At 42.3% G+C, this 23,812-nt stretch overlaps 1 protein-coding gene across 11 annotated transcripts; it reads left to right on the top strand.

Moving 5' to 3' along the window:
• The first annotated feature begins 265 nt into the window (after positions 1-265).
• On the top strand, positions 266-22,936 carry LOC6530982 (protein enabled). Of its 11 annotated transcripts, XM_015196285.3 has the most exons (11): positions 266-406; positions 842-983; positions 10,766-10,887; positions 17,960-18,281; positions 18,343-18,575; positions 19,033-19,291; positions 19,458-20,180; positions 20,250-20,408; positions 20,468-20,689; positions 20,745-20,865; positions 20,927-22,936. In XM_015196285.3, the coding sequence occupies exons 3-11, from the start codon at positions 10,883-10,885 to the stop codon at positions 20,953-20,955; spliced, it is 2,073 nt and encodes a 690-aa protein (XP_015051771.1). In that variant the 5' UTR covers positions 266-406; positions 842-983; positions 10,766-10,882; the 3' UTR covers positions 20,956-22,936. The 11 variants fall into 11 exon arrangements, with proteins under 11 accessions (XP_015051771.1, XP_015051778.1, XP_015051777.1 ...); XM_015196292.3 differs by having other exon boundaries at positions 266-983; XM_015196291.2 differs by lacking the exons at positions 266-406; positions 842-983; positions 10,766-10,887 and adding an exon at positions 14,311-15,016 and having other exon boundaries at positions 19,045-19,291.
• The last annotated feature ends 876 nt before the right edge of the window (positions 22,937-23,812 follow it).

Genomic DNA, 23,812 nt, shown 5'->3' with positions numbered 1-23,812 from the left:
TATACCTAAAAGTATTAGGTATTAATAATAAGAAAGCTTCGATGGAAAAAACTTGCCTAAAATATTTTCACACAAAATTTATTACTAAAAATGTCTTTGGAATTCAATTTATGAAATTGAATTTAAACTTATATAAAATTAAAAAGGATCGAAACGTGCTTAAGTGTGCCCAGGTTAGTCTATGACGCACGGTGGTATTTCAGGTAAAACAAGATTTTTTAGAGAACCCATAAATGGTCGCGAGCGTTAAACTTAAATGTTATACCGCCATCTGGCCACACTGTCGCGAAAAACGAATCGCAACGGAACGCAAAGCGGACACGGACTGTTTTTTCCGGGGAAAATCGCCGCCTTTCCTTTGATTTGTTTGGTGCTGTCGCGGAAATGACACCGCCAGCGTTTAGTTGTGAGTGATTGGATTGAGAAAATAATAATCGCAAATAACAAAACACGAAAACACGAGTAAAGTTCGACTAGTTTTTGGGGTAGCAGGAGCTCATCGAATAGAACATCCTCGACTCGCGAAAAGTGTGTGTATGTGTGTGCTGGTGTACTGTTATTAACAAAAATCGAGCAATCGCCAAAGTTGAAACTCTATTTTCGCGTCGACAGGGAGAGCCGAGAAAAATTGGTGTCTACTCCTTGAAAAGGAGTTTTTCGCTTCTTCCTCTCCCCCGCCCGTCCGCTCTCTTTCACTCTCACTGTCTCTCTCTCCCGCTAACTCACGCTCATAACTGTGTTTGTTTCGGTGTGCGTGTGGTGTGTGTGCAATCAAAAACCCGAAAAGAAGTCAAGCGTTTTAATTAAAAATCTAAATCACAATTATTTTCTAAACCGCCAGAGACGTGAAAATTGCAATTCGCTCTCTTTCTCGCTCCCTCTCTCATTGTGGGAAGCTGAAGAAGAAGCAGCAGCGGAGCAGACGCCGCACACCAATACCAACGCATTTTCGCTGTGGAAACGGAATCAACCAAAATGTTGTGGTAAGTTTTTGTTGTTTTTTCCCTCGCTGTTTTTCTGCAAGAATTTATTTTTAATCCAGGAAATGCAGTTGATCTTTTTCGATTCTATATGCTTTCCATTATAATGATATGCGCTGCTGTTTTATCTTCAAAAGCCCCCTTTATGTTTGCCAATTTCCTCCTGCTGCCTTCTTAGTTAGGTGCTGCTTCTTCTTCCTACACAAACACGCCCTTTTTTGCGCACCTCTCCCTTTTCCCTTTGTGTGCGTGCGTGTGTGTGTGCGAGGGCAGTTTTTAGATAGTTTCGCCAACATTTAAATTCGCTTAGATTTGCGCAAATTAAGTGTGGGCCCTTTAAAAACAGCTGTCGCTACTTCGGCTGTTCTTCTTCTTTTGCTTTTTGCCTGCACCCAAAACCTGTTTTCGTTTTGTACATGGGCGGCTGTGGAGTAAAGTTTTAGGGGATTCCTTTTAAATGTTATTAGAGTACGGTTTTGTAAATACTATCTTATTTTAAAGCCATTTTAAAGGAACTTGCCGTGGTAGTACAATCTGTTTATAAAAAAGTCCCAGATTCTACTGCTTATTTCGTTTGTGGGGGGTTCCGAGAAGAAAAATAAGAAGAAGATGGGCAGCTGTTCCTTTTCGACTCTGCTTTAATTACTTATTTAGCTCCCCTCTCTCGCTCTTCCTCCCATTTGTTGTTGTTATTCCTCTTGTTTTGGCTGCAACTGCACTGCCTCTTCTTCTTCCCGGGCTTCTTTCGCCGCAAAACAAACAAAAACCTGCCAAATGAAAAGGAGCAGAGGCTGAGAGCGAGGGGCGCGGAGAGAGCGAGCTCCCAAATAAAAAGAGAAAAAGAGAGAGAGAGATGCGCAGATTGTGCGGGTGGGGCAGCCTCAATTTTCCTCCTCTTCATCGTGTTTCTTTGAACTTTAATTTATGCCACAGCTCTCCAGTCGCTGTTTCCACTTCTACTTCACCCCCTCCCCCCAGTTCCCCGAACCACGGCTTCCCAGCAAACATTCAAATGTCAATGCACCAGCAGCCAACAACAACTACTACTAACCAACCAAGACTGCAAAACTCCTTTAGCCCTGAAATGGCAGCCAACTTTGCCATGACTCATTTTTCGGCTTTTACGCTCGCTTGCCAAATGAAGCGGGCCAAAGACCCGACACACAAACAAACACAATGCCACACTCATAGGGCCCAAACCGAAGAAACCCGTTCGCAAATGGGCCGAAAATCAGCGTCTCAGGGCAACCAATTCAATTAAAACCCCAACTTGTAACTTACTCAACATCTAGGTGGGTTATTATTAAAATCATTCGTCGTTGACGACTACTCAGCCACTAAAACTAGTTTTGTCTTATTAACAAACCCGACTTAATACTATTACCTTTATAAGCATTAAATAAAAACGTTTTATGTCCAAGCTTCTAATAAGATTTAAGACGAAACAGTTCCATATACATAGTATTATTATTACAACCCCGATAGTTTTCATCGTTTCTATGCAATGTCATAAGATTACCATATCTCGAAGCGGCGCCATATGATAATGGAAGTAGTGGAAGTTCCACTTCAGTTCCAGAAATTTGCATTCAGCTCGCTACCTACTACTTATTCCCACCTCTTTCTTGGCTTACTCTTCGTTATGCCTTTCCCCGCTTCTTTGGGTCTTCCCCATGGGCCAAACCGATTCCAAAACACACATGGCCGCATGCAACGCGGATTTCGTAATTGTTGCATTAGAACAGGAGAGGTGTAGCCGATGGAAAGAGTGAGAGGGGTGGAGGGAGAGTGAGAGAGAAAGAGGGTGTGACGACACAGTTATTTGAACACCGTTAGCCCAGTTTTCCAGCTGCTACTAGATAAGATAAAAAACTTAAGTAAACTCCGGCGAATGAAGCGGAAAACAAAACCAAAACACACATGTCCTCGCTTTACGATTCGCTTTGGTTAATAACAAACAGACAATATGCTCCCCCATTTGTAGTTGTTTTTGTTTTTATTTTTTTGCTTGCTCCATTTCCATTTTATCAGCTTTAAAATGAATTACAGTCAAACATCCGTAAGATGAATAATTTACTGTAGCAAGACCCTTAACTAAATCTTATCAGTTTCGATGCATCTTCTAACATGTGATTTTGGTGCAGAACTTTATGAGTAATGTAGCCATAACCTGTTTCAGTTATCGAAGTTGTACTGTATTTAAAGTGAAATAGAGAGATAGCACTTCTTCCCTTGTTTACATTCCCTTGCTACGGCTCTTTCATTTTTTTTTGGCATTTTTACGATGACTAAATGTTTGGAACGCAGGGCTTTACGCAAAAGTTCCAGGTATTTGGGGCGGATGCATCGGAAAGAAACTAAAGCGAAAAATACCTTTAAATCTGAATCATCAACTGGCCGCGTCAACTTTTCGTTTCTGTGAGTAACCCACGGGTGTCGTATCATTCAGCTTTGGCCTCAAGCGCAAAGACAAAGGCAAAGAGCGAAGCGGAGAGGCTGGGCTCTGATATGGTTGTCGATGCATTGACCCCTGAACTCTGAAAGAGATGATGTCTATGGTGAGCCACCCACATGGATGCCACAACAAATCCAATTAACATTTCCGCATTGTTGTTGCCAAGGCCTGTCCACTTCCACATCCACATCCACAAGCATTTCCTCCCACTCTCCGCACTCGAGTCATCCAATCCATTTCAATTCAGTTCGCATCGGAATCTGAATCTGTGTGTGAGTTATGGAGATGCGGGACCAACATGAAGAGCTACGAATCGGAATCTTGAGACATGTTTTTTCCTCTGCCCGATTCTTTCACTGCCGAACGAACCGCTAGCTTCCTTCCACTTGGCCAAGGAAATGGCTCGTGACACAGATCTTTTGTCTAATGACTCAATAACTAAAACTCCATGGAACCTCAGCAACTCCAGCCAGCAATTGCATGGTTATTTCTCAATAAATCAATTGTGCACTGAGAAAAATTATGATTAAAATAAAGAGATTTTTTCAACCAAAGTATTATTTTTCTTTACAAAGACTAATTATACCAACCAATTATATTCTCTATGACTTTTGATACGAAACAATAAAGAAAATATGTGAAACTTTAGCCTCTGATTGTTATAGTTCTTAAGATTCTTTCTTTTAATGAATGTTACATTGTTAAAGTTTCTCGCGATGCAATAAATATATTTATTAAACGCCGGCTGCATAATTCATGATCCACAGAACCGGAGACCGGCAAACAGAATCGGATGTGTGGAACGTGTTTGGGTTTTCTCATTAGAGAATGCCCCTTTATACATATGCCCCTCTGCCACGCTGACTAATTAATATCTTTTTCACTTGGCCGCTTGTTGATTCAACCAATTGTTTTTGTTTATATCTCTGGATTTGTGTGTCTGTTTCGCCTCTTCACAACGTTCTGCGCAAATTGAGGAAATGATTTGATCGGATTTGATTTGATTGAATATCGCTGAAACTATAATGTTTTGCATATGACTCACAAAAACTGAGCTAGACAGATAAAATAATCTTATCTTGATTGGAATTTTATCGCCAGCCATGGGAAAGTGCGGGGAAATGGGGGCATGCAGCTTAAGCGTCGTGTCAAGCGCCAATTAAGTAATAGTTAATGGAGGGAATTAGCGATCCAGACAACAAGAGACAGCTGTCATCGCAGAAAGCTCGAAAGTAACGCAGACATGTACTTTGAGGTCTCTACTTTCGAAATGATGCTACCCTGTAGGTGAAAACACAGAAGAGCACATGACGCTTGTGGAGATAGGAGTGTTTACTAAACTTAAGTTCTTTATCATAGCTATTTGTATAGCAAGAGTGCATATTTGCTAGGAAGATTCTTCAAGCACATATTTTAACTAGTCCACATAGGAAAGTATAATGAGATTTAATAAACCTTTGTCGGGAATAATTTACACAGCTAAGTAATGGGTACCCAATATTCTATCGTCTTATCGAAAACTGAGTTCTTTTTAAAGCTTGTTGCAATCGCAACGAGGAAAAGCGTCAGCCAACTCAGATTAAACTTGAACATTCTCATACAAATGTGCCCTGTTTGCGTATGCATAAAACGCAAATCTGTATATATATGTAAATATGTACATATGATATATACGAGTGCTATATATGGCATAAATTGCAGATATAACCGAGGCGCAAACTGCACAGATAAGCGGAAAATTCGCAAATGAAATTTCGCTTAAGTGGAAGCTTTCATTGTCTTTCGGATTCTTCAGTTGCATTATAATGTCTGTCAGAAAAACGTAAGCCATGAAATGTGAGTTGCAAAGAGAAGTTCTTCTCCTGTCCTGAAGTTATATATATATATACTTTTAATAAGACCTCCACTGTAGTTGGCCATGGGCATCGCACTTCGTACTTAACCACGTTCTCCTCAAGCTGTTTGGCCTGGTAATTGCTCTGGCGTTTAACCATTTTTTACGGCCTAGATATTTTGCCACAACAAACAGAAAACGGCAAGCAGCACAAAAAAAAAAAAAAAGATGAAAAGCCGAGGAATATGTATGTACATGGACCTAGCCCACAGTTTCATGGGTTCCCCATCTTCAGCTCGTCTTCTGGCCCGACTACTACTTCACGCTCTAACGCTTGGCTAGCTGTATATACATATGTATATGTATGGTCATATATGAACATGTCTGTTTATTTATACCCCTTTTGCAGATGCAGTGCCTCTGATATGCGAGCCATATAATTTCTATGAGTTGCGGATTAATTAAAACGAAATTATGTTGTCTGCGGCTAATTTACAATTTACATTTGTTTAAAGTGAGTTGAGAGTTGGAAAAGTCTTTCTCGGTATTAACCGTATTTGGCCAAAAACTGTACCATTTCGAACCATAAACAAGAAGTTTATTTTTGGGCCCGCTTCTAGGAAAAAGTATAAAAAAGCAGCAAAGCAAAAATAACATTTCGTTTTCCGTTTCAAGGTAAATTACGATGTGAAAATTGATCATGAAAATGTGCGAGGCAAAGCAAAGTGCGCAAAAAATATTGGGTATATCAACAATTTCTGGAACACCAAATATTAATTGAATTCTGTTGTGGGGCCTTGCATGTTGCAAGAATCTCCATCATTGACAAAAGCGAAGACCCGAGAAATACTACAGATAAAAGCGTTATCTTCAAATGCGAACGCTTTCCTCTCGACTTGAAAACGGGAAGTGCTCCACTGATAAATCCCAAAAAAATACAGTTGTTGAGGGAATATATACGATTTCTGATTGCTCCGAGTTGAAGGCTACGAAATATTCGTAAATAGCTGCCAAAAGTGATTCACAAATCCAACTAGAGTTAGGATAGCCTATAGTCATGACATAGCTATTTGAAGATTATTATATGGTATTCGCATTGCTTTTTCATCAATCTAGAATGGTGTGGAAACCGAATTCAAATCGAGTCAAAGTTGCAGGCGAAGCTGATTGCAAAGTCAATCCCCGGGTTTTTTAAACCCACCACACCATTCCCCCCTTTGAACCCCTTTTTATAGTCCCCCGCACTTTGCTCAATGGAATTGCAAGCACTTGAAGTGCTTCCGGTCTCTCGGTCTTCAAGTCTGAAGTTTCCAGCGTCGGCAAAACAACGAAAGCGGGAAATATAAAATGCCAGCAACAAAAACACCATCGCCGGGAAGTGAAAAGTGGGTGGGATTTTAGGGCCAGGAGCTGGGATTTCTTTCCTCATCGTGTTTTCAACTAAAAGCTTCCACTAAACTTCATATTCGTACGTTTTTTTTTTACCTTGGTTGCTGTTTTTAAGATGCTTTTTGAGCGGTTTGCCGGATGGCCCACAGGTGGCGTTGCAATCGTCTATCTCGTTTACTCCCTGTGTAGCCATCTCGTTTTGGCCCCTTCACACATTCCTATCTTCCTGCACAATTTGTAACTTGAACTCTTTTGTTGGCTGCCTTCCCGTCCTGCTTCTATTGTTATTTCTCGCTCAATTGCAGTGACTTTTCCCCACCCATTTTTCTCTGCTTTTTCTCACTTTCCTTCCCCTTTTGCCCTCCCACATTTCTGCAGTTTTTGCACCCTTTAAAGGGAGTCAAACTATGCGGGGAATTGTATACATTCTCTAACTTAATTGTTAGATGTTCTATATAAGAAAGGTCTAATAGACATGTAAACATAATAACTTATATTATATTAAAGTTTGAAAAATATTAGTATACAAAGGCGATTTCTTGTCGGATAACTCTACTCTCTCAACTAATAGTTTTCAAACTCTTTTCTATTAATGCGAGAGGGTATTTCAACTTCGTTCCGCCTGAGTGTTCTTACTCACTCGTTTCCCTTTAGATTATATTATGATTATGATATTTTTATGATGCTCCCCACTTGAACTTTGTGCACCGCCAGCGGATTGTGGAAAAGCTGGTGGTGGAAAGCGGTGGTGGGAGTGGTGCTGCATTGTCACTGAAATTGTGGGCACCACACTCCATTGTGCCAGTGACAGTGTAATAATTTAATAGACTTCCCCTTTTGTAGTGGAAAATGTTTGACTTGATTCTCTGGTTGCTTTTTTATCAGCTGGAGAACACAAATTCTTCAACAACACCGACAGCACCAGACAATTGAATCATTATTCAATAATTATCGCTGACAAGAAAAACAAAAAAAAAAACATTTGCCGCGCTCCATTAATTTTACGCTTTGAAGCAAAACGCCGACCGAAAAAAAACAACTTGAATGTTTTTCCAAATATGCCAGTTCCACTCCTCGATTTTTCGCCACGAATCAGAGCGAAGATCGATCTACGAATTGAGTTGCAAAAGACGGTCGGCTTTCCAGGGTTAATTCCTAGACAGCCACGCCCACAATCGAAAGTCAGTGACCCACAAAAGTGATTACTTAAAACAAAAGGGAGAAAAACAAGCAACAGCTTTGGCAAAGTTAATAACTTGTAGATATGTTTTTGTTAATTTGCAGCTACTGCCAAAGGCGAAACACAGAAAATAAAGAAGCCAAGACGAAGCTCATGATGATAATGAAATGATGACTTGCCGGTTGGCTAGCCATGTTTTTTGATATGCCTGGGAATTCAGGTCAACGGGAACACACAGTTTCCCATCCATCCCATCCCATCCCAAAACTATAGGTCTCATTCTTCTGCGAAGCAATCCATCCCAAAGCATCCATCCATTCATCCAACCATCCATCGATTATCGCCAGCTCCTTTCGCAAATCGATCAATTAGATCTTTCGGCGGACAAGATCACAAGTACCGAAGTGCGACCCAAATAAGCATTAAAATTGTGCAGTAATTCCATTTGGCCAACACGTGTGCTGCGCACAGGTCCCAAAACCCCAGGCCAAAAGTCCCTACTCGGGAGTCCCACAAATGAGTGGCAAAAACGCAGACAAAGCCTGGCCCCAAAACCAGTTACCATCCAGCTCCAACTCCGAAACACTCCCCTTGGGGCTTGGGGCTGAAAAAAAGAAAAACTGAAAAAGCAGCAGAGGAGACAACAGAAATTACCGCATAAAGCGAGTGGCAAGAAGACAAATGAAAGGGGGAGTTTTGGGGGCAGGAAAAGTTAGCCGGACTTAATGAGGATTCGTTGCGACTTTTATGAGCTGCAAGTGAAAAATGAATGGAGGCACTGAGCCAAAAAGCCAATTTCATTTGTAACTTTGTAAATAATTTAATTATTATTATTTGTCATTATATTATTATATACTAACAGTAAACAAACCAAGTATATAGGAAAATGTGTACCAGTATTGTAGAATTCATTTTAAAAATTCTTTAAAAAAATGCTAAACTTTAATTCTTAGTTACTGTGTAGTAGGTGAAGTAAATTGCAGGGTAGGAGCCAAGGGAGTATATAGGGTTTCTGGGGAAGGAGCGTTGACTCAGTGGCTCCTTCTGTGAATAGGACACAATAGTGGTTTCGTTCGGGCTGACAAATTGCTAATATCACGCGAGGAGGGAAATGAGTCAACTCCTAACCCACTGACATCATCGGGAGAGGTGAAACTTCCAGGAAAACGCTTTAAAATTGTGTTTTAAGGAAAGTTCCTATGAGATTCCTAAAATAGAACAGTGCGCAATTAGTAACTGAGGTGACTGAAATCGTATTCTTGTATTATTACTTAAGCTAAATATTATTGTTCTTTAAATTTGTTTTGGTAAACAATTGAGCTTGTCAGCCGATATGTGCACTAGTCACCCTTGAAACCGGGTTAAACATCGAAATTTGAGCACCAACATCGAGCCACACGGTGTATGAACTCTGATCCCTTGCAGAAATTCCTCCCTTCCAGGCGGAGAGCCATTCTAAAGTGCAAACTCTTGGCCAAGGGTTGCTGTCCCAAATCAGACGAATCCAAACCACCCTTACCCCAACACTCTTCATTTGGTTGTATTTTCTTATCCTCCCCTTTTTCGCCGAGTGCCAAATATTTCACTTGTTTTTCATTTCTGGCTCTCACTGGCTCTCTGTTTGTTTTATTTTGTTCGGGTTTTTATTCTGGATAATTGCCCAGGGGCTTAATTTTCGGTGGTGTGTGTTTTTTTCTCTTTTTTTTTTTTGGACGGGGGGAAGCGGCACATATGCGCCTACCACCCACCACACCACCGATTTTCCCGCTTACTTCTTGAAGTTGCCCTTCAATGGCTTTCCTTTGTTTGGGAGTATGCGAAAATTAACTGGTAAAATGTTGGCCCATCAACGCAGGGGTAACTCTACGTTTTCCAATTAAAAAAGTCACCCAACTCCCACTCCCTTTTTTTTTTCTTTTTTTTTTTCCTGCTGCAGCAACGGTGCAACAACATTTCCGGGTAGAAAAGCATGAAACTACAAGTGCGTGCTTTTGAATGAAGGTTTTTCCAGGCGGAATTCTATGACGTAAGCGGTGGGTTTTTCAGGGGGGCGAGCTTGGCAGAGCGGAATGGGAATGTTGGAGGGGGGTAGGGGAAAACTAGGTCAAAATTGTTGGCCCAAGATGTTGCCGCGAGGGGCGTGGCTGCGAGGGGCGCCCAGATCTTCTTTAAAGCGCTGACCTGATTTTTTATCCGTCCCTAAAATGCAAATGCCTCGTTTCATTTTACTTTTGTTTATTGCGGCTTCCACTATGACTTGTGTCTTTTGTCAATGGCCAAAATAATAGAAAGATAAATGGAAAAAAAAAAGTCTAGCAATTCGTTTCAGTTTGGTTCTAATACCGAGTTGATTGTTCTGCGCGGGTTATTAATTCATTGGGCCAGCTTTCACTGCTGCCGATAGTTAATTGATGGGTTCGATTCCAGTGCGGTTTTCAAGGTTCCCGAATATCGATTTATCCATGGGAGATATTTTGCTGAACTACCAAGTTTATTACATTTCGAGGCCAAGTGCATTGACCTCTTCTCACAGCTCACCAATATTCTTAACCTTTTTTTTTTGGGTTGCTTCCAAAGCAACTGCCTCATTACGCAAATGCCCAATAAACGATGTGGCCAATATCAATTCATGGCCGTTCGGTCAGAAAAAAAGGACCGGCAATTCGATTGGGTTCCAATGGAGCAAGCTAAGTGGAAATGGGGGGATACAACTACTTTTGCAAACAGCCCTCGTTGGATAGAGGAAATTGGCAAAGTTGTGCTCGTAAGGAAAAAGGGGGAATATTCGCATTGATTTTCCCACCAAAAGAAGTGGTATCTGTGGGATACACGTGTGCCTGCACTTGATTTACGAGCTGTAACCGTAATCGTATCTATATCTGTATCTGTATCTCTATCATGTATCTTCTTCTTTTCCGGTCTTGCAGATCTCATACCCTTGAAAAGGCCAAACACTGGAAGCGAATTTTCCTCCACAGCAGACAACCGAAGAGAAACGTGAAAGCTGAAGCAGCAGCTAGGAAAACAACGGAAACCAAATTGCAATGACGTAAGTTTACACGACCAGAACATTTGACAATGAATACAACCACTCACTTACTTACGTATCTGCCAGATACAAGTTATGTTGTCAATCGCTTGTGAAGGACATTTCAATTAGACAAACGACAATTTCTGGCTTTCATTCAAATTGAGTTCAATTCACATATTCGCTTCGCATTTTTCTGAAAGTGTGATTGCCACCTCAAAAGTGCTTGTCTATGACATTTGTGGGTTAAACTTTTTGGCAGAATTTACAAGTTAGTATTCTACAAAATACATGAGACCAAATGTTATTAATAATTTTATGCTTTTATTCAATTGAGTTGTAATTCCCTAGCCTTCGCCATAACTTTATTTACTTGACACCTCAAAATTGATGACTGCGAAATTTATGGGTCGACCTTTTTGGAAGCTCATTTGCCAGAATTTATGGCTAACCCAAACCCAGTTCCTCCTGGCTGGGGGGGTTAATTTTCGAAAAGTGGAGCAGCTAGCTGCTCGCTTATTAATCCCCATAATTTGTTTGGTCTAAAAGCGGGGTGCGGCTTCCCATTTGGGGAGTTTGCTTGCTGAAAAGCTGGTGAACACCATCCCCTTACGATAAATGAATTGTGAATAAGCAAAAAACGTTGCAAGTTTGCGTTTATTTAGTTTTTTCTCCGGTGTGTGTTTTATTTTTTTTGGGTGTGTCATCATTAAAATGTTGTCTCCAAGGAAATCCGGTCAGCTTAGCCAGCGAGTGCTTTAAACTTAATTTGTGCGCAGTTTTTCGCCTGAATTTGTCCAGTTCGTATCCAGAGTATCCCAGTTGAAATTCCGCCGCTCAATGGGTAACATTTGTCCCACGGAGCCGCTCGATGGAAGTCTACCGTTTAGGTGAGGAGCATATGCATCTGGCGCCCGTTTATTAAATGCGTCTATTTCTATTGGTCTATCTGTGAAGTGCTCCCTAATTGCAGTACCATAATTGCCGGCTTATCGTGTGCATTAATCAAATCGAATTTCTGTGAAAGAACAATCCAAAATTCCCCCAAGAAACATGCCTATGTTTACCGGTACGAAATCAAACGAGTTCGTAGTTTACCCGGGCTTATTTGTGTTTGAGTTTAAGTCACCACGAATGTGGATATACTCGTACATAAGTAAATATGAGTGGCTCGTCGGAATCCAACGTTAATCCTTTTGGCTTTGAGCTTGATTGAAGTCGGTATCCATAAGCTAAATATCCCCACATGGATACCAATATATCGTCACCTGTGCCTGCGGATAAGAAGGTCTGCGATGTGGTGCTGCAGTGTGACCCAAATCCAGGCTTTTGTCAAGCTTTATAAGTGACTAGTATACTGAGAAAAAAAGGTGCTGCACCAAGAGGATATCTTGAAATTAAATATAAAGAGAAGGGAATGGAATTATCGTTAGTTTGTTTATTTAAGATTAAATAGTTGCTACCATAAACAAATTTGTTTATAGCTTCCTTTCGGAATTTCTTGTTTGCTTAGGTATAGACGAAATAATATTACGCATATAAACTATCTTGCATAAATAGGTGTCGACATAAGACACAAAATGCAGTAAAAAGCACATCTTTTCTCCCAGTGCAGTTGGGGCAGGAAGCGCTCCTCCCGTGACGAGTTCAACGCGCAGTGATATTCGATATTGATTGAGACCCCCACTATTCTCCTCCAGCTCCACTTGATGTTTGCCATGGGCAAACTGTTTTCAGTCTCCTGACTGCCTGGCAACCTACTTTGTGACTCCGCTGCGCTCACATGTGTGGGCCCTGTTTGTTTTTATGTTTTTTTTTTTCAGACCGATGTCTGCCCGCGGCTCTTTATGGACAGCCATATGGATTATAGTACTCGCACTCGTAGTGCCCCTTGGAAATATTTAGTTGCCAAATCATTTAAGCCGCGGCACACGCTCTGGTCCAAAAAAAATCTAAAAAAAAAAAGCAAACGAAAATCCAAACTGAACTGAACCGTTCTGACAGAGCCATTAAAGCTAGCCGGTAATCGGTTGGCTCAAATCAGAGATCGGTGAACCACCAACAGCCACTACACAACCACTTACAATGGGCCACAATAATGTTAATTGGAAATTACGTTTAGGAATTGTTGAGGGGCAAGTAACCGAACCGAACTGAACCGAAATGAAACATAAGCCAGCGAGTCAGAAACAGTGGCTCAGATCTCTGAGAGTTGAGTGCTCCACGTTGAGATAGACAATGTTGTATATGAATTTTTCATAACATGCTACAAGCTGTGCTCCAGGTTTTCCCCCTCCCTCCCCGCCCCCCATTTCCCGCCGCAGTCGCTGCTTTTTGCCGCCAAAGAACAGTTGAAATGGAGGAAACAAAAACGCAGCGAGGGAAAAATACTTGTAATAGTCACTCGAGGGGGAAATATAAATTATTGAGCTCGTTTCTTAAGTAATTATCGCACTGACGGACGACCGACGACGGACGGCGGACGGAACCAACTCACTGAATCACAAACACTGACCGAATGACTAACTGGCGGATGGACAGACTGACGAACTGGTTAAACGTCGGTCACGAGACGTCGACTAGGCTTCAAGATTGCCGGCAGAAATGCCCCAGGCGCAACTTTGTAAGTTTCGAGAGCTTATCGCATACCCTTTAGAGCTGCATGGGAAATACAACTCGATAACTGGGCGATAAGTTGTGAGGATATACCCTTTAAAGCGTTATAAGGTATTTTAGAATGCTGTTTTAGAAGGCACTTACTTGATTTTTGGAAATTATCTTTCGAAATCCTTTGCTCCATAAATGCATCTTAGTTTGAAATATTATTCTAGACATTTTTGGGATTTTACAATCCCTCTTATGCTTGAAAAACTTCTTAAAATAAACATACAATCGTACTTTAAGTGCTTACATTATGTTTTGACTATCAAAATAAAAACGATTGTCTAAAATTATAATCTCACATCCATTCCTTATCCAAAATCGTGTAAAAAGAGAACGTTTTTCCTCAATAGCTTCTATGCAGACTACTTCCCTAGTCTTTTAATTGTCATGCCATTTGGGGATCGGATCGTCGGTAGCGTCGACGACTGTGAGCCAGGTTGTGGTCTCCATCTACCTGGCCATTATGCTCGGTTCCCAGTCTCGGGGTCAATCCAGCTCAACAGCCATAGCACATCTCATCATTTCTCATTATTTTATTGACTTTGAAGTGTAATTATTTGCCTTTTAGACGAATTCAAAGCGCAGCAGCCGCTTAAATGAGAGGAAAATACAGATTGTGAGCCGATACTCAGTTTCTTGCTCACGTCTTTTTCGCTCATTCGCCTTTAGATTTTTTTTCTTCTCGGCTTTTGTTTGTCTTGGCCTCGACTGAGCGATCGTTTCGGTCTCTGAGACCCAGTCGCGATCTCGGTCTGAATCTTGGCTTTAGTCTCCAGCGGGTCTTGAGTGCGTTCAGACGTGTGCAGCTGAGATCTTGGAACGTCGAACGGCGAATGGCGAATGGTGATCGGTGATCAGTGACCAGTGGGCAGAGAGCGAATAGATTTGAAGATCCAAGAGCCTAGGCAAACATAATTCAATACGTCCGATCCAATCGTCCGGTTTTCATAGTGTGCTTAAGTGTGGGATCGATCGTGGGATCTGTTTAGTGTGTCTGTGACGCCTCTGCAAATATTGGCCAACGGTTAATGGCCATGAAGAAGCTCTACGCGAAGACCTCGTTCACCAGCAAGAAGCCATCGAGTGCCGCCAATTCCTCGCCGATATTGGCCTACCACCAACAACAACAGCGGCAGCAGCCGGGCAATGGCATATGCGAGTTTCAGGTGGCACCTGGTCACTCCGGCGAGCTGATACGCCGCAGCCAGAGCATGCACCACAAGATGTCGCCACCGGTTGGGGGCTTGGGCTCCAAATCGGAGTACTACAGCATAGAGGAGCTGCAGGAGCTGGATTTGCTGGACTATCGTCATCCCATGTACCACCACTACCAGCAGCAGGAGTTGAGGCAGCGCTACCACGAGCACGAGCAGTTAGTGCTGCAGCTACCCAAGGCTAGTCCAAAGGCAGGACCCATCTACGAGGCGCCTCAGCGAACTCAACAGCAACTGCAACAGCAGCAGCAGCAGCAGCAGGATCAGATGTTGTATGTACCAACGGCAACTGAAAGAGATTCATCATCAAGTGCAGCCACATCGATAGCCAGTTCATCTACCCTAACTTCATCCCCATCCTCCTCTTCATCTCTGATCTTTTCCACTTTGCGCAAATGCGTTTCGCCCTCAAATCCCTCGGTGAATCCGAATCAACCCTCGAAAACTCAACCCTCCAAACTGGGCTGCTCCATGTCGTTTTCAATTAGATCGACAACGGCAACAGCAACAGCAGTAGCAGCAGCAACACTATCGACACAGCAACAACATCAGCAGGCACAGCAGCAACACAAGCAACATCTCTATAGCAACATACATCATTATCTGATCCGACACCAACAACAACAACAACTACAACAGCAGAAACAACAGCACACATTACAACGTCGCCATAATTCGGTCAAAGATAAATTCATTGGGGGCATTACAACGACGATTTTTGCGTATGTGTAACCCACTTCCCTTAAGCGTCTGTCCTTGGGTTCTGTAATAATCCCCTATTTCCCCCACTTTTCTCTACTATATTTCTCCAATCTCAGCACGTAGTAGTACTTGGCCCTGGACTTTTGAATGCGTTCAGTTGAGTGAGATCGTTCGTAAATCAAAGAACTCTTAATGCCACAAAGCTGCATTCGTCGTACTCTCCGTTTAATCATAATTATAATTTAACGCCAATTAAGCTGGAAAACGCTATCGTGTGCACACGAATCTGCATCTTGCACTCCGCTGAAGTTTCAAAACTTCAGCTTAACGCACGAATAAATCCCCAAGGCATGGAAAATTTCACCTGCCACATATTGAAAACGCTCCCAAAGCGATTTTCCAGTGGCTCAATTATCAGCATCCCATTTAACTGGCCATTTGCGGGGCACATTTCGATTTTCATTTGGATTTTCCAGTCAGCTGCACAGCGCAAAAAAACGATTAAAACGAAGTTTAAACTGAAATATTTAAATGGCTTCTTTTTGTGTTATATATACTTATCTTTTTAATTTACGATTCATCATCGCTACTTCAATTCATACCCAGCCATTTACTATTCAATGGAATTGAAAGCATATATTATCGTAAAATAGTAGCTCAAATTTTGGAATTAGCACGTTTAATAGGCACTTTTTACGTGTGCAAATGAATGAATGCATTTCTTTTCTGAATGAAACCGTTGTGAGTCACAATTCGCATTACTAATCCCAACTACTTTAAACTAAACTAATTTTACAGTCGAGTAAGCTATAACGTACATGTGCATTAATGTTGTTGAAAAGAGAACAACACTTTTACCAAAAGCAATGTTTTTTGCTTATTTCCACTTCCTATAATTATTTTTGGATATGTGGTATCCAATTTATGAGATTGAAATCGATTCGATTGTAAAAAACTGAAATTTAAAAAACTGATTGAACGCTATTGTTTCGCCGTTTCTTATAGTGTGCAGAAAAATAAAAAAATACTTCACTTTCGTTGCCACGAATTTCGATGCAAATCAAAGCGGGCAGGCTCATAAGACTTAGCTCCGATCTGTCGCTGGTTTTGTTATATAAGGCCCTGAAAACAGCGCACAGCTGTGCCAGCCAGAGTCGGATTCGGATTCGTATTCGGATTGAGATTCGTCCGTCTGTCCAGCCATCCAGTCGTCTGTACCGCCGATCTGCGCACTCCATTTAAGTGCAAAACTACTTGCGGCTTTTGGCCGGGCCAAGTCTGAGGCGAGAATTTTGCAGACTCGACTCGTTTGGCTTGGCTTGGCGGCTGCTCTCCGTCATTATCTCTCTGTCCCCCAGTAACACACAACTCGGAGCAACTCGAAGCAACTTGGAGCAACTTAGAGCAACTTGGATCGACTTTGGGCAACCCAGGCAACTTGGAGCGGTGCAGGCTAGCAAGAAAGAAACAAAAAAAAAAAAACGGAGCTATAGGATAGAAAGAACACAGAGCCATGTTGAGCAAATGGCAAGGCAACTCGTCATCGCCTTTGCATTTTTCCAATGAAGGCGTCGTTCATTTGTTGCTGCCCATGTTTACTTCTCTGGCTGACTTTAATTGTCAACTGAGTGTCCGCATGGAAAAAAAAAATGCAAAAGGTTGAGAGCATACATACGTACATATTAGAACTTTCATTAGAATCATTTAATCGGTCCGTGCGACTCGAGACGATCATTTAGCTGGATGACAGGTGTGCGCGCATACAAAGAAATGCATTGCACTTCCTGTCCTGAAACTGATGGGATTAAAGGGGGGTACATGGCATAGATCAAAGCCCTTGCACACTCGAGTCGTGTGAAAAGTCTACAAGATCACAGTGGACTAAAGTGCAGTGGAATGGGTTTTTCAAGGGGAGGCGCACTATAGAGCCGATCTAATGATCTGAAAACGATTGCTCAATGCGACATTCTTTCTGGGAAGTCTTAATCGAGTCCAAGAAGTTCTTTTATAATGAAAATCGATTCCTATGAACACATAATATTATCTCTCGAAGATATAAGCTGAGAATGCTTTCACATGGATCTTTTTTCTGAAAGTAAATTTTGCACAACTTTACTGCCAACAAAAGTCATTAACAATTTGAATCGCTTTTATTGAACTCGTTTAGTGCAAATAGTAAAGTTGCCAAGTTTGGCTATATTGTTAGCACAACTTCTGTTTCGTTTCCCACGATCTTTTAGGTCTTTAAAAGTGGTAATAAAAGATAATTTAACAAGCCAAAATTAATGTGTTCTGATGGCATTGAATTGTAAGAAAACGAAATGGAAATGTTATATATGTTTCGCGCACATTTTCTTATCTTCCCCTCAAGGCAACGGCTATTCCCTATTATCAACTTTTAGCTCGAACTTTTTGAAGTGATATTTCCCCATCATTCCCATACACATCCGCGCTTGCCACATGCCATTCAAATGACCCAACTAACCATCATGTCTACAATTATTTTCTTGCAGTGAGCAGAGTATTATCGGGGCGCGGGCCTCTGTAATGGTGTACGATGACAACCAGAAGAAGTGGGTGCCCTCGGGCAGCTCGTCGGGATTGAGCAAGGTGCAGATCTACCACCATCAGCAGAACAACACGTTCCGGGTGGTGGGACGAAAGCTGCAGGATCATGAGGTTGTCATCAACTGCTCCATTCTGAAGGGACTGAAGTACAACCAGGCCACGGCCACTTTTCATCAGTGGCGCGATTCGAAGTTCGTCTACGGCTTGAACTTTTCGAGCCAAAATGATGCGGAGAACTTTGCAAGGGCCATGATGCATGCCCTGGAAGTAAGTGTATCCTCCACAAACCAATCCGTATCACTCACTAATATCTGAATGACTTTCTCAGGTGCTCAGTGGTCGCGTGGCGAACAACCCAGGTGGACCGCCCACCAATGGCAATGGCTATGAGGAGGACATGGGCTATCGCACGATGACCAGCGAGGATGCAGCCATACTGCGCCAGAACAACAGCATAGGTGGGCACGTCACGCCCTCGGCCCAGACGCCCACCTCGCAGACCAACCAGAACAACATCCCCCAGAGCCCGCCGACGCCCCAGGGTCACCATCGCACCAGCAGGTAGGCAACACTTCCATTAATTGTGTTGGATACGGCATGCTCATTGCAATAGAAAACCCCATTAGCAGAAGACTCGATAGATCAAACCATTCAGGAAATATTTAATTTTATGAGAACAAGCGATAAAGTCATTAGTACACATTAGGCGGAACATCACTTTTCTTTGAACATTGTAAAGCTGAAAATCAGTGGTTGTTATAAATGAATCCTAAAAACAAGAATTTCATAGTAGAAAGAAAACGATAAACATTTTCTAATTTGTATTCAGATAAATAATGATTATCTAGCATAGATAACACACAATTATATTGCATTATGCAAGATAGGAACAATGTATCATCTCACGCATGAGCAGTAGCTTGCAACACTTGTAACACTTGTTGAGTTCGTGTCTCATCGCTCATATCACTCATTGATCCATCCCCATCCCACGCCGAACCTTTGCTCACCCAAAAAGGAATTCCCTCAGCGCCCCACCGGCACCACAGCCCCAACAGCAGCAGCAGCAGCAGGCGCAGCAGATGGTTCAGCCGGGATCCCACTACGGACCCACTGGCAATGGACCCACTTCGAATGGCCTGCCCCAGCAGTTGAACTCACAGATTCCGCCGGCACCGCAGCAGCAACAGCAGCCGCAACAGCAACAGTTTCAGCAGCAGCAGCAACAGCAATATCAGCAGATGGTCCAAGTCCAGGCGGGCTATGCGCCTTCTCAGGTGAGTTATTGGATGATCTATGGCCTTCACCCCGTCCCAGTTTCCTCATGCGGTATTTCTGTTTCATTTCATTGGCATATTGGCTTGATCCTGATTCTGAATCCGAATCTGAATCTGAATCTCCTGAAAACCCCGACACACCACCACTACCACCACACCCCAACAGCAGTATCAGCAACCCCACTACGTGCTGTCCAATTCTAATCCCAATCTAACTGTGCACCAATACCCGACACAGCAGGCGCAGCAGCAGCCGCCGCAAGCGCCACAGCCGCCGCTCCAAAACGGTGGAATGTACATGGTGGGTCATGGTCACCTTCCCAGCTCTGCGAGCGCCAACAGTGTTGTGTACGCCAGCCAGCAGCAAATGCTACCGCAGGCGCATCCACAGGCACCTCAAGCGCCGGCGATGCCAGGTCCGGGCTACGGAGGTCCACCAGTGCCTCCGCCACAGCAGCAGGCAGAGAATCCATACGGACAGGTACCCATGCCGCCGCCAATGAATCCGTCGCAGCAACAGCAGCCAGGTCAGGTGCCACTGAACCGGATGAGCAGCCAAGGTGGTCCGGGTGGCCCACCAGCTCCTGCTCCACCGCCGCCACCACCCAGTTTTGGCGGAGCTGCTGGAGGGCCACCGCCACCAGCCCCGCCACAGATGTTTAACGGCGCACCGCCGCCGCCAGCCATGGGCGGTGGACCACCGCCGGCTCCACCAGCACCGCCAGCCATGGGTGGCGGACCACCGCCAGCACCGGGCGGCCCCGGGGCACCACCACCACCACCTCCGCCGCCGGGATTGGGAGGAGCGCCCAAGAAGGATGATCCCCAGGCAGATCTCATGGGCTCACTGGCCTCCCAGCTGCAGCAGTTCAAGCTCAAAAAGAATAAGGTACAATTTAAATCTAATTGATTTGATTTATGCATCTTGACTAAACTATTTGTATTTCCTGCTTGGCAGACCACCACCTCTGCTCCGGAGAATAGCGGCAGCAGCACCTCCAGCGGTGGCAGCGGCAACTATGGAACCATCGGACGAAGCTCCAATGGCATGGCCTCCATGATGGACGAGATGGCCAAGACGCTGGCACGACGACGCGCCCAAGCAGAAAAGAAGGATGTAAGTCAACTAGTCTACTTATTCCATAGCGATTATCTTATTTGGTTTTAATTTGGCAGCCCGATCCTGAAGCCGAGGTAAAGAGACGACCCTGGGAAAAGTCCAACACACTGCCACATAAGTTGAGCGGCGGAGCTGGCAGCGGATCGGCTGGAAATGGTCATGAAGGAGCGAATGGGAACTCGGGCGGTGCTGGCAGCAACACAACAAACAGTGGCGGCGAGTCCCCGCGACCCATGCGAAAACGATTCGGCAGTGCCAGCGAAGAGACCATTCTGAAGGTGGGTGATGCCGACCATACTCACATGAGAGGTCTATTAACCTTTATCCCTAAAGCAGGTCAATGGCGATGGCCTGTCGCTGGCGCTTTCCAATGGCGACTTGGACACACTGAAGGCTGAGATTGTGCGCGAAATGCGGCTGGAGATCCAGAAAGTCAAAAACGAGATAATAGATGGTAGGCACTATAAGCTAATGAATGTTTTTTATTGACACTGATATTTATTCCACTATTACAGCTATCAAATCGGAGTTTAATCGCAGATAGATCAAAACGCTGCCACGATAAACGCGAACGTGTACCAGGTTCAATCCAACTCACACCACTGCCGTCGTCCATAAAGGGACGAGGATCAGGATCAGAATCATGAGACTGGAGAGGACCAGGAGCCGGGCGCGTAATTTAAGGCATTCGCGATTTATTCAATGATCGAAGCTCGCAACATTGCCAGAATGTTGACGATCGATCGACGAGGCGATGGCATGTGCATAGGCATAGATACGCATATTTATGATGCATTTGCTCTAGGTTAACACAAACATCTAGGCTAACGCAAACACACACACACAAAGATGCAGAGAAAGTGGAGAAATTTAGTCAAAGTAATTTTATTTTAAAGGGAAGAACTGCTTACCGACTTCTATAAGTTATGTAACTAACTCTGTTGTACATTATTTTGCATAAGTCTATAAGCCAATTTTAGTGTGAGAACAAGAGAATTGCTTGCAATGTTCGGTATATCGTAATCCCCCCTCTTTTTCGTTTGTTTTCCATATCCCACCTTTATCTATTAGTTTGTTATGCTCGCCGGGATTTTTCTATTGTTTCGTACCAAAAAACAAATCAAAATGAACAACGTTTGTAATTATACATAGAACGTATCTCTCTATACACAGCCACAAAAACATGCATATATATATATGGTTTAATATATATGGACTACTCATAACCTAACCTAAAGGGAACTAGTATTACGACTCAAAACGAAACAAAAACAATTCCACAAACGTCATCCATCAAAGCTCCTGAAAACATGGAAAAACTCCACGCATTTCCTACAACAAAGCCACAACATTTTCCTAAGCACACGATCTCATACGACTCAATTTAAGAACCAGCAAGTCTTCAGTAAATCAGAAATATAAACAAAAACAAAAACAAAAAACAGTTCAAAGCGGAATTGAGCGTGGTGTTCAGGACTCAGATTTAGCTCGAGCAACTTAGCATTAGTATCACACGAATAATTACTGCGATCCAGCGATCTATACGATCTATACAGCGAAATTAGAAAGCTAAATTAACAATCGACTGCTGCGTATTATACATATTAATAATACTTATAAATATATAAAGGAACGCCCAAAAATATTGTACACTCCCCCCAGACTCGGCGAAAATGCCGCTCCTGAACATATGCGTACCAATTCAAACTTCCATATACGACTAAGACTAAATAGCGAAATTATTGAATGATAGCAGGCCAAGCAAATCGGAAAATGGTGGATCAGACAGCGGGAAAGAGGATGGTAGGATGCTAGGAAGGTAGGAAAGACTCGAGGCAGGAGCAGAAGAAGGATAGAGATGAAAAGAGTTTAGTTCTTAAGCATAACGTGAAGTGAAATTGTTTATTAAGTGGACAACAAATTTATTTATACTGAAAAGTGAGAGAGAGAGAGTGGTAGTTGTGTATAATTCGAATACATATATACATTTTAATTTTTTGTAATTTAACAATAATTTATATTGACTGTGCGAGGTTGCGTCGATATATGATTATATAGAGTATATGAAATACCTAGTTATATGGCGGCCACACACACGGTCCGGTGTGTATGTAAATGTTATGATTTTTGTATTTTTATATATGATCTTTGCATTGCGAAAACAATGGAAACAATTTAATATTAAACACACGTAAACTATTTTAAACGAAGCAAGTGAAAATCGATGCGCCTTGCAGTGGGCGCAACTTTTTATGTATTAAATTAAATATATTATACACTTATATACAACCAGAATATTCAATATACATACAAGAGATGAGAGGAAACGATGTAGCAGCCAGCATTGACTCGAGATCAAAATATATATTAAAAATCAGCAACGGATTCACTTAGATCGGTAAGGAGCGTAAGTTATAAAGCGGCGGCGATCGGGAGACGAAATAGGAGCGCAAAAACATTATATGCATATTCAACAAAAGAACGTAAAGTGAAATAAACAGCCACGTTTGTATGTAAAAACACAACCTTCGTTTATATATTCTACATTTTTGGTGCAATTTAACTATACATGGGCTATTACATTTTGAAATAATTTGAATAGACTTGAATTTCGAAAACAAATGGGGTGCAAGTACTCTTTGATTTGACAAGAATATACATGTTTCTATTAAAATGTTGTTGTTTAAAAAGAGCCGATTTCCCGCCAAAATATTTGAAAAAATTTTTGAAGGTGAAATTTATACTCCAAAATTGATTTGAATAGGTTGGTACAAAATCGATGTTTTGCGCTATAAATTTTCCAAAGACTAGTAAAGCATCGATACCATGTATTCTTCATAATTTATTAGAAACTCCAAAATTAAGATAATGAAATTAATTTTTTTCTAATTTTTGTAGAAACCATGTTGCGCAACATTTTTATGGAGCAACAAGTGCCTAAAAACGGCTATCGATACCAGACCGACAAATATCGATAACACCCCAGTTCTCTCCTTTACGCTTTTAACATTCATGTTATGAACCAATGTTATTCTCTCTTTGACATTCAACGAGTAAGGTTGGTGTTCGTTGCGTTCGCGGATGAAAAATAAAATAGCGGCGGCAACATTTCTTATTGTTCTAGTGCTCAACCGAAAAAGAACAAAAAATACAGAAATCAAAGAAAAAAAAACAAATGAATAAAACGAAAGCACAGTCGTTAGCCGTGTGTTCGTTGTGTATGGGAAATTTGGCAAGAAACCGCAAAAATATTTGTTGTACCGCAGCAAAATATTTAAAAAGCATTGCAGAAATATACAATTTAACAAATAAACATATGAACTGTGCGCGCGTGTTTCTGTGTGTGTGCGTGTGTGTATGTGCTGCTTGTTTTACAGACGACAATTTATTATAATGCCGAA

The sequence above is a fragment of the Drosophila yakuba genome, chromosome 2R (assembly GCF_016746365.2).
Source record: "Drosophila yakuba strain Tai18E2 chromosome 2R, Prin_Dyak_Tai18E2_2.1, whole genome shotgun sequence".
Classification (NCBI taxonomy): Eukaryota; Metazoa; Arthropoda; class Insecta; order Diptera; family Drosophilidae; genus Drosophila; species Drosophila yakuba.
Note: the sequence above shows the minus strand (reverse complement) of the source record. Positions and strands in the feature narration are given on the sequence as shown.